Genomic DNA, 14,446 nt, shown 5'->3' with positions numbered 1-14,446 from the left:
GTTTCAATTCAAAATTTGTTTGTGTCGTTGCTGTCTCGTCCCATTTCGATGCAATAATTTGACGATAATCGTTCGACACTCCACGTGTTACGATTTTACGAGCACTTTTTTTTTTATTATTATTGAAAACACAATAACACGTAATAGCAACTTGATAGTGCATGATAAATGTAATGAAGAAATAAAAAATATGATTTATATGCCGTTAAAAATAGTTACAATTTTGTGACTTTAGTACAGTGGTTATGAATTCCCACCACGCTAAAGCACAATGTGCATTAATTGATTGAAAAGTTTTAATTAAAAAATGAAATAGGATTTTTTCTGTCTTTCCCTTCCGTCAATTGGTGCAGACCAATAAAAACGAAATAAAAACGGGCTTTAACGTGATTGTTTGAGATATAAAAATCAAGCCCGATCGGATGATAAAAATTGGTGGTTTAGTGCTTTTGCGACCGTAATGGTGAAATCAGTGAAACTGTTTTTATAGTAGTGTATGGTGTGCGTGTGTCTGTGTAGCTATAGGAGGGAAGAAGAAGGAGAAAAAACCACGAGCGCCAACGGCAAAAATGATGACTGACACATATCGTTTTTAAATAAAAAAAATAATACAATTAGACATGCCAATAACATGGCTGGTACACAAGCACAGAGACCCACAATCTCTCAGCATGAGGGTACCAGTGCTACACGTTTACGAACAAATCGAACAAATGCTCAACACTCACAAACGACTGTTATCACAACGACACAAAGTGGCCCGAATTCACAATCGCACCAGTACGCGAACACGATTGGTTGCAGTTCGAGCAGTGGAAACGGAACATCCACAATTGCAATATCGACCATTACGACTGCACCAAATCCGAGCCGAGTAAGCAAAATCTCTTTTGCCATTCCAAACCGAACGTGTGTGTGCTGCACAAAAATGAATTTTTTGATGACGATTCCGCAGAAAAGGAAAAATTCAATCGAAAGATTTATATTTTTTTTTTTTTTTGTGCCGGATCTCAATCGAAATTCATGTATGTGTGATATATTTTTTTGGTTTCTACTAACTCAAACATATATTTTTTGCACTGCAGCAATTGCTCGAATCATCACAATTGCTTCAAGAGCCACAGCATGTCGAAATCGTACTCAACGACGACAACGACGATGCTGAGCAAATTGCCGCCGAAAGAGATGCTGCCGAACATACTACCAAAAGGGTTCGACATCGTCGACACAAACGTCCGTTTTATAGACGTGTCTTTAATTACATAAGAACCGCTTGGACTGGAGTAAATTTCTCATCGTCAAACGGTAAATCAACTAATTCGTTTTTCCGTGTTTCGTTTTTCTTAATGTCTGTAGTTTGTTTTTGCATGTGTTCACGATTTTTAGCGATTTATTTAATGAAGATTCGATTAAATGCAATTAGCTTTGGCAAAAGGCAACCCAAGAAATTTTGTTTTGGTGAAAAAGTTTTGTTTGCTCAAAATATACGCCAATAGAACCTAATGACTGAAGTTTGTTTGAGATTTGAACAGTGAATTGCGACTAAAAGTAGACCTGATGAATCAACTGAAAACCGCTCTTACTTACAACTTTTAATGTATCTAGTTAGCGTTCGCTGTGTATGTTTGTATGCGTGCTCGGTGTTCTTCTAAGATGTTGTTTGGTTGCGGCCTTGCAACGAAAACACGGCAAGAGCTGCGCATGAAAACAGTAGTGAATTTTATTGCGAAAAATCCCGCGTTGCGTTCGATGATTCTTGGAAAAAGTTTCCATGTCAAACTAATAGTTTCTTCTTCGTTGAAAAATGTCTTTTTTATTTTTGGTGAGAATAAGTGTTTGTATGCAAAAATTTCCGTGATTCTCTGACAAACGAGGCACATTTTGTCGTAATGAATGGAGTAAATATTAAAACATGTTGAATGACACCACACATTTGAGCTGAAAACCCAATGAATCTAGTTGACGTGTGTGTGAAATGGTATTTTTTTTTTTTGGTTTTTATTTAGTTTTGTGGAGTCGTGAAAAGTTTATGTTTCTTTTCAAAAAATGTTTGCAGAAAATATGTGTGAATTCGTATACTGTTTTCCGAAAACGCATTTACTGCTCTGGTGAGTGGCAGACAAAAACGGGCTATGTTCCACTGTACGTGTACATTCTTTCTGTGGGTTTCCTCTTGTATTTTTATAACTTAATTTTCACAACATGAACATTGAACAACATAACATGAAATGCACGCCGTCAGCGCACATTCACACATATCGCACTAATTTATCTACTTCGCCTCTGCTTTCTCGCCCGACTCAACTCAACACGTTGCACTCTGCCAAACCACAGAATGTCTGTATAAACGAAAAAAAATTCCGTAATTTTACGTGCGTTTTGTGCTCCTGCACACATGCACATTCCGTTCGAACGAGGTGAATGGTATGCAATTTTAAGCTCGTCATCATTTATTCCGAACGGTTCCGGCAACAAATTTTAATTACTCTTCGTTTTATTTGCCTTTCATGAGCGTCGTACGTGCACGTTCCGAGTGGGACTAGTGACGGCGAACGAATACACACCGGCCAAAAATCAAAGTTGCAGCAACATCGTCGACAACGACGATGATGATGACGATCTATACTGATCGATGAACTGCGTTTCTCTGTAGAACTCTCAGATGAAAATTGCAATAAACAGTCCGTTTCAAACGGTGAAATGAATAGGAAAACATGCATTGCACTTTAGTTTGCGATTTGCAACACTTTCGTGTTCACTTCGAACGGTGCCAGCGAGCGAAAACATATTGCAATCTTCTCAATCAGAAGAGTCGATCATTTGGAGAGGGATAAAAGTGGCTATAGGCAAAATAAAATTATGTCAGAATTTGATAGTGAGTATCGAACCGAATTTCGCAACAATAATCAAGTTGAACCCATTCAAAAGTACCATGATTATAGTTTCAGCCAGCAGCTGTGTGTTTTCAATTCTTGGCAGAAAAAAATTCAATCGAGAAATTTAGTGAAAACATTGAACAAAAAGTGCTGAATCAATTAAAATGAAATCAGTAGTGCAAGTGCAAATTTCACGTCAATATAGAAGTTCAGCGGTGCATTTCGTTCGTTTGATCATTTTCATTGGTGAATTCAAATCAAAGCCGTGCGCAGTGTGTGTGCGTGTGCTCTTCTTTGAAATACTAATTGCAAGAATATTGCGGTCAATTCGGTTTTAGCGATGTTTTTAAGTTCGTATGTTTATGCAATTTGATTTATTGTTAGAGGAAATCAATTAAAAATGCCATAATCATTACTGTCGAATAGGTCAGGGATAATGGTGAATAAAGGGAAACCACTAAAAGCTATGGCTGCCTGTGTTGTCGATTCTACTTTTTTATGCTCTGCGTTTTTGTTCTGAAACGGAAACAATATTATTACAGCAACTTTTGCTTCGCATCACGATACATTCAATATTTTTGTTTCCTACAATTCAAGAACGCGAACGATGAAACTGAAAACTGAAAATTAAAAATGTAAACTCAATTTTTCGTGGGAAAAAATGGCACGAACATCAGTGAACTGTGTTCATTGCATTCGTAATCAATATTTACTTTTGTTCATTCATTGCAAACGCAATTCAATCAAGGAAACGCCGAAAAAAAGAGAGTCGAGAATTCGCTTTCAAAGTTGAATTTTGATAGAACGAAAATGACCTTCCAATCCACTGGATGCAGCAATGTAGGAGCCAGTTTTTCCATTATGTATTGTTCTCGGGCTTCGTATTTCTCGTAGCCAAAATGCAATTTGCAGAAAAAAAAACTTAAAACACAATTTCACAATTTGAATACCATAGTGTATAAGGTTTTTCAGGAATTCAAAGTGCGCTTGGCAAAATGGAATTACAGTGTTTTTTTTGTGTGTATGCAAAAGTTCGAGATACATTGAGGTGAATTCGGTTAGTGAAATATTCATTGAGTCGGTGATGCGTGAATTTACGAAAAGTAAAGTTATTCGAATGCATTTACATCTTTTCATCTTCCGGGCTACAGCGAATCCATTTCATTTGATTGATATGTTTCATTACAGTTATATGTTTTACGCAAGTAAATATTCTGAATGCGGTGCTAACAAGTGGCTACAAACCGCATCAAATCTACTTGCTCTCGTTCATCGCATCCCAAGCTAAACAGAAGCCGCAAATATGCTGCTCGTGGAAAACCTTTGACTTCAACAGCAAATAATTTCCATTGTGGTAATCGTGAGAATTGAATCTGCATTTTCTTTCGCATGCATTCACGCAGTTTTGATTCAGATTCTCAGTATTTGCTATGGAAAACTTATCATAGGAACAAAAATTAGCTCGTACGATATGTTTCATTGGAAAAAAACCAATAAAATGCAATGCGGTCGGGCGACTGAATTGTTTTCAAGTGAATTCCACAGCTCGGCGCTCTCAATGGAATGCCGTTACTATCGAGAGGGATGGTTCTTTTTCAATTTAAGCACTTTTAAGTCTCTTGAAGACCATGAATAATATTAATCGAAATTCAATAACTAAATCCACAGAATGTTTGACTGGCGCACGAGAATACATTTGATACCATTTTTCATCTTGTGCGTCTTGGCCGTCACATCTAGTCATGGCAGACGGTCATGAAATAATAAAGAAAATTGCTGAGGAATGAGAGCAAAAAAGAAACATAGTCCAACAGATGGGACACATTGCACAAGCTCATACCTCATACATATTTCATGACCCAATTGTAGATGTCATTTGATGTAAGATTGTGTGTTGGGTTTGCTCGATGCGGAAATTGATTTTGGTTTCGCCTTCGAAATCTTTGCTCAACGGAATCGATAAAATCCATAAAAATTTTGAAGAAAACGAAACATAGGAAAGAAGATCACATCTATAATCGAAAATTTAATGAAAAAATGCTGCTAGAACTGTGGATATGTCATTGACAGTCGGAATTCTATTTCGCTTCCAAATAGATTTATTTCAACCATAAATAAATATCAAACCGAAGTGAAGTTTGTTATCGTAGGTTGGCGCTCATTTTCAAGTCATTTGCCGTTTTTCGGCACAAACAAGAAAGCGGGAAAAACTTATGATAATGGCCAAAAATCCTTGTACACAAAACCTTGTTTACAAAACAACTTTGAAAATCTGCCATGATTTTATCTGTGTTCGGTGGTTTAGTTCGGCATCAAATTCTAATTACATCGACCATTTGCAAATGCTTGAAAAAGTTTGATAAAATGGTTTGGAGTTTTTGGAATTTCGAATCATGACAAATTATAACCAGAAAAAATTCCTTGATAACAGAGAGAAAGGAAAAAAAACCGCAAGCTGACATTCAAAACATGCAGAAAGTTGAATTCATTCCATTTGACTTTTGAACGGGGCACGAACATGGCCAGAGAAATAGATAACGTTTTTTTTCTTCGCTCATAAAAACCAGCAATGTGTTTATGACCCCAGCACGTGCGACTGTTTTATAGCTTTTTTATGAATTTTAACGATTGCCATTAAATTCCACGCTTTAAGTAATTGCGATGGCTTTTATGTCTTATCACAAAATAAGCGGTACTTCGTCTGTGGTATGCATTGCCGTTGCCCTATCCCATGCTTATTTGCTGTAATTAACATTCTAGGAAGAATTGTCAAGCCCTGAAAACTAAATAGGCTGAAAAGTTCTCGAAATTTTTGGATTAATTTTCGGCAATGCGCTCAAACGACGATAATTGTTTACAAATCGAATTCTATGTAAAATTCGTGGAACCAGCAGCATTGAATACCAGTCTCCAACATCGGACGATTCCAAAACAGGCGATTTGATGCAGTAAAATCAAGAAATACGATTCAAAATCAAAGTGATTTACCGAATTTCCAATCCCTCCCTTAAAAATAGACAATGCCTGATTCAGCCACATGGTTCACTCCTTTCTCACTTGGGTATATCGGTTTGTGGTGGATAAACTTTTGTGTGTGCACGCCATAAATAATTCGTTTCTCGGTTGGAAGCTCATGTGTGTTAGACAGCCGTGTTACGGCCATTACTATTTCTTTTACATGAGCATTGAACAAAGGCCACCGAAATAAAAGGATGAGAATTTCGTCGAGAAAGTTTTCAAGTTAATATTTTAAGGTAGAAAGGTTTCGGTTTTGTCATGGTTTCATTTTCATTTGTTCTGGTCCAATGCAATACCAGATTTTCTTTTCCCTCTAAAACGAATCACGGCAAACTCCGAAATTATTTGTGAAGGACGCTAACTTCGTTAAACTACACATTTTACGATGTATAAAGGAAACATGGAAAAGTTTTTCTGTGGAAAAATCTTTAAATCAGCATCTAGAGCAGGAAATAGATCTTCGTGAAATAAAAAAAGAACCAGATTAAAGTTTTATTTTGATGTTGAATCGTTTTTATGCATCGCATAATCCAAACTGAATGACCCCACAAACCCATATTCCGAATCGGAAAAACAAGATATGGCTGAGGGATGTTTGTTAGTTTTTGATTGAAAAATTCGGTCGAACTGACCGGTTCGTTCGAGTTATGTTTGAATTCGGTTTAGACTGTGTCCATTTTGCTCATTCTCAGAGTTGATGGAACATCACACGCTGACATTGGTTTATTTAGCCGAGTGTTTATGTTACGTTGGACAAAGTCGTATTGTTTTTTGAGAGGGTTGATGTGCAGTTAAAATTGAAGCTTGTGCATTTTTTCAGAGTTTTCCGTTGATTCTATCGTGATTTGAAATATATTTGTCATAATTGAAAATCCCGTTATATGAATGTTGACCGCAGAAATGCATTAAAACTCATCTCGTGTGTTAGTCATTCTTTTCTTCATCATCGAAAAATGAAATTCCTATTGTGTTTATTGATATTTCCGATTATTTTCGTCCCAATTTGCACGATTTTACATTGCATCCGACACAAACACATTGGTTTTGTAAACAAAAGCATCCCACAGCAAACTGAGACAATATGAATTTGATTTATAGTTTTGATACATTATATTGCACACTATTTCGTTTTTCGATTTGTTCGCAATTTGCTGGCCAAAGGAATGAAAAAATGTGCTACATTGTGATACGAATAAAGCATTTTTCGCATGTTCACAACATCAAGTGTAGGTTTTTTTTTGGTGATAAAATATTTCATGTTCACGTTTGCAAACACGAATGAATAAACCATATACAAGCGGAGTCAAATCGCGTTTATTATTGATAAAGCAAACCATATGAAAAGTTATTCTCAAGAGAACGCGGTCTGATGAAATGCTGCGCATTTCAAACACGTGTCTGACCAAGTGGAGGTACATGACCCAGCTAAGTTTTTATTTTTGAAAAATAAACAAAAATGTGAAAATATTCGTGCGAGTTTATGTCAAGGATGGGATACATGGCATTAAAAAATTATTCGTTTTATTAATTACGTTCTTTTTGTTCAACATTTCACAAGTGAATTTCCCTGCAGAGACTACACAAATTCCATCGTAGCCAAGAACTTTCTTTTTGTTTTCCATTTCACATTAATTAATTCCAACAGTTCAATCAAGACGAAATGTTTGACGATCCAAATTGCAGTGCCTTTGATTACGGTGCGTGAAATGATTTACTCAGCATTAAGCCGTGAAATTTATGCCTTGGGCATGCAACTACTATTAGCTCCCATCAATATCATGAATTGCATAATTGAATGCGTTTTCGATCGTAAACGGCATACTCGTGCAGCACATAACTCACATTCATTATCAGGCATCGTAAATGTTTGATGAATGTTTTCGTTGTTCCAGCAACCGGAAGCTCAGTATGCTTGCACAATGCATAAGCACACACACTGTATCACAATCAAGACAGGCATTTTGATGAGTGCATCACATATATGTCTTCCTTTGTTTGTGTTCTACGTGAGTATGGCACAGAATTTTTTTTTCAACTTGGATCAGTTTGATGTGAATCATCTTCTTAAGCGTCTCGATAATATCACCCCATTCTGATTGGGAACGTCGTTGGGAAAATATTCAAAATTTAACGATGCATATAATTTGTTTTTGATAATAATGTGTTCTTCGATGCATTCGACGATTCATCTCATGATGATAGCAGCTTTCGTTCCATCAAAACTACTTTAAATTATGCAATCATTAATATGAATTATAAATAGTGATGGAAGAGAAAAGATGCTACCAAAGCGGCAAGCATATAGCGTTTAATTTTCTTAGTTTTTTTTCGTTCCCTAGTGAACATTTCAAGCGTAAAGATTCCGCAATATCGACTCGAGCATGAGCGAAATCCATGCGGATATAATATAGTCAAATGGATACGCCGTCTTTCATTTGAAATATGCTACACAACAGAATCGGGCGGATTATGTCAATATTTATGTGAATGAATGTGAATCGCATGAAAAATAAACAAAGAAGAGATAAGGGGATGAATGGCAAACTTTAAATGTGACGGATTGGAAGGAATCGATACTATTCAAACAAATACGTCGAACGATAAACTTTGATCAATGTAAAATGAAGATATGTATTACAACAATTGATATGGAGTCGGAAATAACTTATTCTGCTAAAACTTAGGCCAAAGAAGTTTTCTATGCAAATTGATGGAATTTAGACACAACTTTAGTATCATGTCGATTTTTTCTTTCTTTACGCAACGGAATCTAGATCACAACTACTGTATTTGATTTGTAACTCAAAACTTGTGTGAAACGACTGAGAGTATTTGAGCAATGTTCTTGCTACTGCATGAATATGAAAGCCATCCCGAGAGAAACTTCAGTAATTCGCATCTTTTAAAAGTTTGCTGTTTTTTCTTCTTATTCTCCTTCTTCTCTATCACAAAACTAAATGAAATACACGATGAATTCATTCCGTTGTTTTGCTGAGTAAAGTTTTGCGCCATGTTCGTTTTTGGTTGTTTTTGGTCGCGACTGCAAGTAAATGTCAGTTAGCACTTGAGTTCAGGATTTTCATTCGTACGTTGTTCAAAGACGCATTGTTCATTTCGGTGTGGTTAGCTATTTTTCCATTGGTACGCGCCATTCACTAAGGACCTTGACATAATACCGTTTTGCTCTGGTGCTCTGCAGCGTCATTGCACCAGCATAATACATGTTGATCTCATCAACGCTGCCGAAAAAATGCGAAACAAGCTCAAATACAACCGGAGAAAAAAATCAGCAGCAGCAGCAGCAGCAGCAACGAAATTGAAATGAATTCGCCACTTTTTGCTCATTTACGTCCACAACGAGTTTGTCATTCGTATAACGTTGGCCTTGCTACTTTTCACCACATTATTTCGAAAAACAGCATCAAACGGAATTATAATTGCGTTTTTCATGTCGGTGATTTTGCGACAGCTCAAAAAAGTGGACGGACGTTTGAGCTACGCGTACAGTTCAGCTTCTCTCTGTCTCCCTCTGGATAATGTTTGTCAAACTCTGTCGGTTTTTCATTGCGTTCGCTATAATTTGTGCGCTGAATAAGTAAAAGAAAAAAAAAAAACTAGATGAAGTCGCATTGCATCCGTTTACCATCGCATGAATTTGAGGTTACGCTCGAAATTAATTCGATGGATAATGTTCTAAACTCAACTTTTTTTGCAGCGCAAAAAACATGCTGAATGTTTGTATACAGTGAACACAATGGCCAAACGTATTAAATGCAAATACTGATTAATGAAATAAATTAATTCAATGCCAAAGTAAGCGCAGAAGAAGCGCACTTTTCTCCATTCCATTGTTAAAATGCTGGTCCCATAACAAATGGCGCGTTCTCTTTGCTGCAGTTTTGATTAACCTAATGCAAAATAGCAGTAAAAAAAAAGTCATCAGACAGAGCCATTGTGTGTATACATGGTGCTCGGTGTACGATAAGCTCCTTAAAGTGAATTAATTTACCATTTGTTGGAATTTTATTGATAACATTCGGTATACGGGCTTTGGATTGTGCATGATTTTGCTAATAATCCGAGCGAGCGAACACATACACATACACATTACACACACAAAGTACTATTTAATCAAATCGAAGAGGTAAAAAAAGCCATATGTAACCGAATGTGATTGAAGTTACATACACTCCATTCGAATACGTAATTCATTGTGTATTTTATGTCTAGACATCTGGTTTATGTCGATATCGATTGTGATTCAGTTCGGCGGTTGGTGGGAGACTGGAGCTAAGATTTCTATCGGACGCCGAGTTGGATTTGCAAACATTTTTTTTTAACGAAATAGATATCGAAAACACTTTCCGTGTGTTTGCATCGATTTAATCGGATTTCGGAATTAATTTAGAATATATACTGACCAACCGACCATAATCACCGTATGGCAAAATAGGAGACCAACCCTGTAAAAGCCAGAATAATGGGAAAAAATTGTAAAACTATGTTAATCGTATTATCGTTCCAAATTCAATATTTACTTTGTCAAATTGCTCGGTTCCATATCGGTTTAATGTAATTAGGTTGGCAATTTGCAGTGAAACTGATAGTTGATGGATATACTATTTGGTTTTTTGTTCACATTCAACTTTTAACACCAACAATACGAAGCTGGGCTAATTAAAACGGCAGCTCATATCGCTGTCGGCCCAGTCAAACTATTGAATTGCAAACCGCAGACGCATACAAATGCATTTGCTCGCACCAAATTCGATTTCATGTATAAACATTATTTTTCAAGATGCAACCAACTCCATCAGTGAAATGAATGAATGGTCCATTTTTTTCTGTGTGCATCTCTCATTTTCATTTTAGCGTCGTTCAAAACAACGCAATCAAATGTCGGAAATTTCATACAGAACGACTGGCTGTGTATCAGAGCGTGGCAATTTCAAATTTAGAACTCAATGACTGTTTTTTATTCGTAGCTCATTTCACTGTTTACGTTTCGATTCAACCATTTGATGGTTTCGGTTCATAGTATCAAAATGTGAAGCTGTGAATGTGTGTGTTTGTGTGTATGTGTTACGTGTTCGAATTAAATCGGGCTTGACTGTCAATAGCCGATATTTTCTATCAGTATCTCGGCTCGCACGTAACGGACAACAGCTGTTTGGTGTTTGCAATTACAACAGCATATTTGTCATGTTTCTGGCGAATTATTGTTTGGTTTTTTTTCTTCATTCGTATCTTGATTTGTGTACGAGTTTTTGGCTCATCCAAGTGAACTCTCCGTCTATTTGAGTATTAAATAAACAGAACGCGCCCGATGCGTCATTCATTCACGCTCAAAAGTCATGACCATCGTTGTTATACGGCATTCTCCCGCTCTGCTCTAGCTATTTATAGATACGTGTATTTATCGCTGTTTTGTTGTGTGCAAAGAAAAAACAAAAACTGCTCGAATGTCCGATTCGCTTCGACTGGATAGTGATAAAGAACAAAAGATGTTAATTGAGAAAAATGTGTTACTCAATAGAGTTTCCACGATTGAACGGCAAACAATGGCAAACGGTGAAATAAAATCGCATCCAATGAAAATAGAGAAGCTGCCAGTGAAAACGATAGGTGATGCAATTGACTGTAAATTATTTCAGCATTTTGATCCTTATCTGAAGGTCATCAGGAGTGAACATGAGACAAACGTTGTTGTTATTGTTTGAAAATAGCCGAAACTTGTTGATTTCCACTTGAGATAGTTAATTTATGTGATGGCATTTCCGGCGATTACATTTATATTGAAATATTTCCACTGAAAAGGCCATCTGAATGCTTTTCTGGGGTGACAAAAGTGTATAAGTGAATTGGCGGTGTGTGTGTGTGTATTTTGGTGCTTCAGAATATTTATGGTTAGGTATCGAATTGAAAATTGGCAGCATTGCATTGGAACGCTTCCAAGAATGTGAAATAAATCGTTTACGAATTGTTACACTCTGTGCAACAACCGCGTACAAATATGGAATTCCAAAAGAAATGGTGAAGATAACGATGATGCACTTCCACTTCTCTCAACTCTCAATATTCGACTCTCTTCATTGTTTCCTTTCTTTTCTCTTCTGTTTTCTAGTAGAAAAACCCGTTTTCATTGCTGTCAAAATTATTTTCTTTTATTCACACTCAATTTTATTCTTTTCTCACCACACAGATTCCGAATTAGAAGAATTAGAAACCACGGTAAGTTGGAATTTATCAAATTTCGAATTTGATTTTTGGTTTCATTCATAAATATAAAACGGGCTAAAATTCCCCTATTCTTTCAATTTTCAACCAATTTCAGCCACGATATCGCCCGGATTCACTAAGTGCATTAAGTCGGTCAACCCGTTTTTCCGAAGCAGAAATCAAACGAATTTACCGTGGATTTAAGGCCGAATGTCCAACTGGCGTTGTTAAAGAGGATACATTCAAAATTATCTATTCGCAATTCTTCCCGCAAGGAGGTTTGTATTCAAATTTTCAACTCGCTACTACACGCAATTTACAATTCGCACGGTCGTACAAGGGTGCGGCATTCCAATTTATCGCTCCGACAAATTCCTTTCTTCGACGAACCATTTCTCGTTCGTTTATTTGGTTTGTTTGTTTTTTTTCTTTTTTTTTTTTTAATTCTTCGGTGTTAACACGGGAATTAGTTATAGGGATACATGAGCAAAATATAAAAGCGGTTGAACATTGGAAAATTAGATATGTAGAAAGTGGAATATTCGATGCGGACAGAAGAATTTCGGCACAAAACCATATAAATTGTGTATCGCAATTCAGAAATGCTGTGGAATGTAAAACATGGTCATTGCCATGTTTACTGATCAGAATTCATCGTCGTCGGGTTGTGCTATTTCTTTGGACAAGTATTTATTACAGCCATAAAATACGAGAGAATAAATAATTTACTTTTAAGGCAAACGAGCTTACAGCAAAAAGCAGCACAAGAACAGTGAAGCACTAAGAAGAAAAAAAACGACACACTTTATTTCGGTTGATAGTAGTAAAAAAGGTGGCCCTATAAAAAATGCAACACCAACTCTGCTGCTGTCTTTTTGCATTCCAAGTGATGCAAACGAATCCGTGCAAATAGCAACCCGATATAAATCAATCGAAATGCAAAATATGGATTTGCAACGTCTTGTTCGCGCATCGTAACTGACACCCAGATTTTATTTAATAAATTCCCCCGGTTTTACTTTTCAATTTCGTTTGCATTTTGTCGCTTCAATGAATCTTCTCATCTTTTATTGTTCATTTTCCACGGCAATTCCACGAACTACGACAGCATTTTTTACACAGCTTCGCTTGTTCATTAAACACAATATAGAACTCGTTCTAGAAGTAAACATGAAAATTGTGCATAAAACACGTTTCCGCGACGCGTAAACAAGAAAAGGATTTCAATTTTTTATTGACGTACGATCATTAATTTACAATTCAGTTTGTTTCAAGCTGTAAATAATACTTGCTCGAACCTTCAAACGCTTGTGCTGTTGTCGATGCGCCCGAGCATCGCAAGAAGACTACGCGAGACAAAGTAGAGGTTCAAGTAAAAAAAAAAAGAGATAAAAAAGCATTTAAAGTGATGAATCATCACTTAACTCGACAGCGAAACATGTTCAAAGACCTTCAGCAATAGTGACAAAGTATAGTTAAAGACTAGAGCAGAAATCTAAACGCATAAAAATGCATTGTATAGAAAAGCTGTAAATCAAATTCCTAATACCCAACTACGAAAATAGAGGCATTAGCTGAACAACCTTTCAAGGAGTATGCCATCCCCTTGAATCTTACAATGAAACACGAGTAGCATACAAAGCCGTTTGATATACTCAATTTAAAGCGACAAATAGTTTTATATCCCGATAAAGTGTTCCATTTGCCGATGCAGCACTTATTAAAATTGGAACAATTTCAACATAGCGATACATTGTCACCTAATTTAACACATGCATGTTATATTTGTATACTTCTCGGTGGATAAGTGAACTTGATTGATGTAGTTAACGTTTGAGTCTGTTCGTTTTTTTTTTTTTGGAATCGGTGTTGAATATCTCTCGATTTTTACGTGTGTGTTTCGTATTTTGTGGGTAATACTAAAATTGAAGCCAGGTAATTGCACTAGTTTCAGTTCATCTCATTTAAATACGAGTGGCCTGGAGTCACTTTGATGATGATATCAACAACAAAATTAATATACGATGACATGAGCTAGTGCAATCATCTGCAGTTCCAGTGATCGTGTGCGTGTACGTGTGTGATGCAATTCAAAATATAAATTGTCTGTGAAATCGATTAACTGAGGATGCAAGGCCGGTTCAGTTAAGCCCATTTTTGGACATGTGTAAATTAAGCCAGAGTCCGGCTCATTTATTCCATTCCAAATTTGCTATCTTTATTTAATCAGTTGCGGCATAGAGATTTTATGGATTGAAATTGCGTCATTTGCACGCGAATTGTAGCAATAATAACCAAGTTTCAGTCGATATCTCCATTGTGTTAATTCAGCC

General features: G+C 36.4%; 1 protein-coding gene across 4 annotated transcripts in view; it reads left to right on the top strand.

Moving 5' to 3' along the window:
• The first annotated feature begins 353 nt into the window (after positions 1-353).
• Positions 354-14,446, top strand: part of LOC129568995 (Kv channel-interacting protein 4) — a 28,365-nt gene continuing 14,272 nt past the window's right edge. For 3 of the 4 annotated variants that reach the window (XM_055447352.1, XM_055447351.1, XM_055447350.1), the window contains exons 1-4: positions 363-874; positions 1,086-1,305; positions 12,097-12,125; positions 12,229-12,391. In XM_055447352.1, coding sequence (XP_055303327.1) covers positions 632-874; positions 1,086-1,305; positions 12,097-12,125; positions 12,229-12,391 — 655 coding nt within the window. In that variant the 5' untranslated portion in view covers positions 363-631. Of the gene's footprint in view, positions 875-1,085; positions 1,306-12,096; positions 12,126-12,228; positions 12,392-14,446 lie in introns of all 4 variants that reach the window. The other variant, XM_055447353.1, reaches the window with a different exon arrangement.

This window comes from Sitodiplosis mosellana, unplaced genomic scaffold, assembly GCF_009176505.1.
Source record: "Sitodiplosis mosellana isolate CC-2019 unplaced genomic scaffold, AAFC_SMos_1.0 Smas_scaffold_30, whole genome shotgun sequence".
In the NCBI taxonomy this organism is placed as follows: Eukaryota; Metazoa; Arthropoda; class Insecta; order Diptera; family Cecidomyiidae; genus Sitodiplosis; species Sitodiplosis mosellana.
The sequence above is the reverse complement of the archived record's forward strand: the minus strand, read 5'-3'. Positions and strand labels throughout refer to the sequence as shown.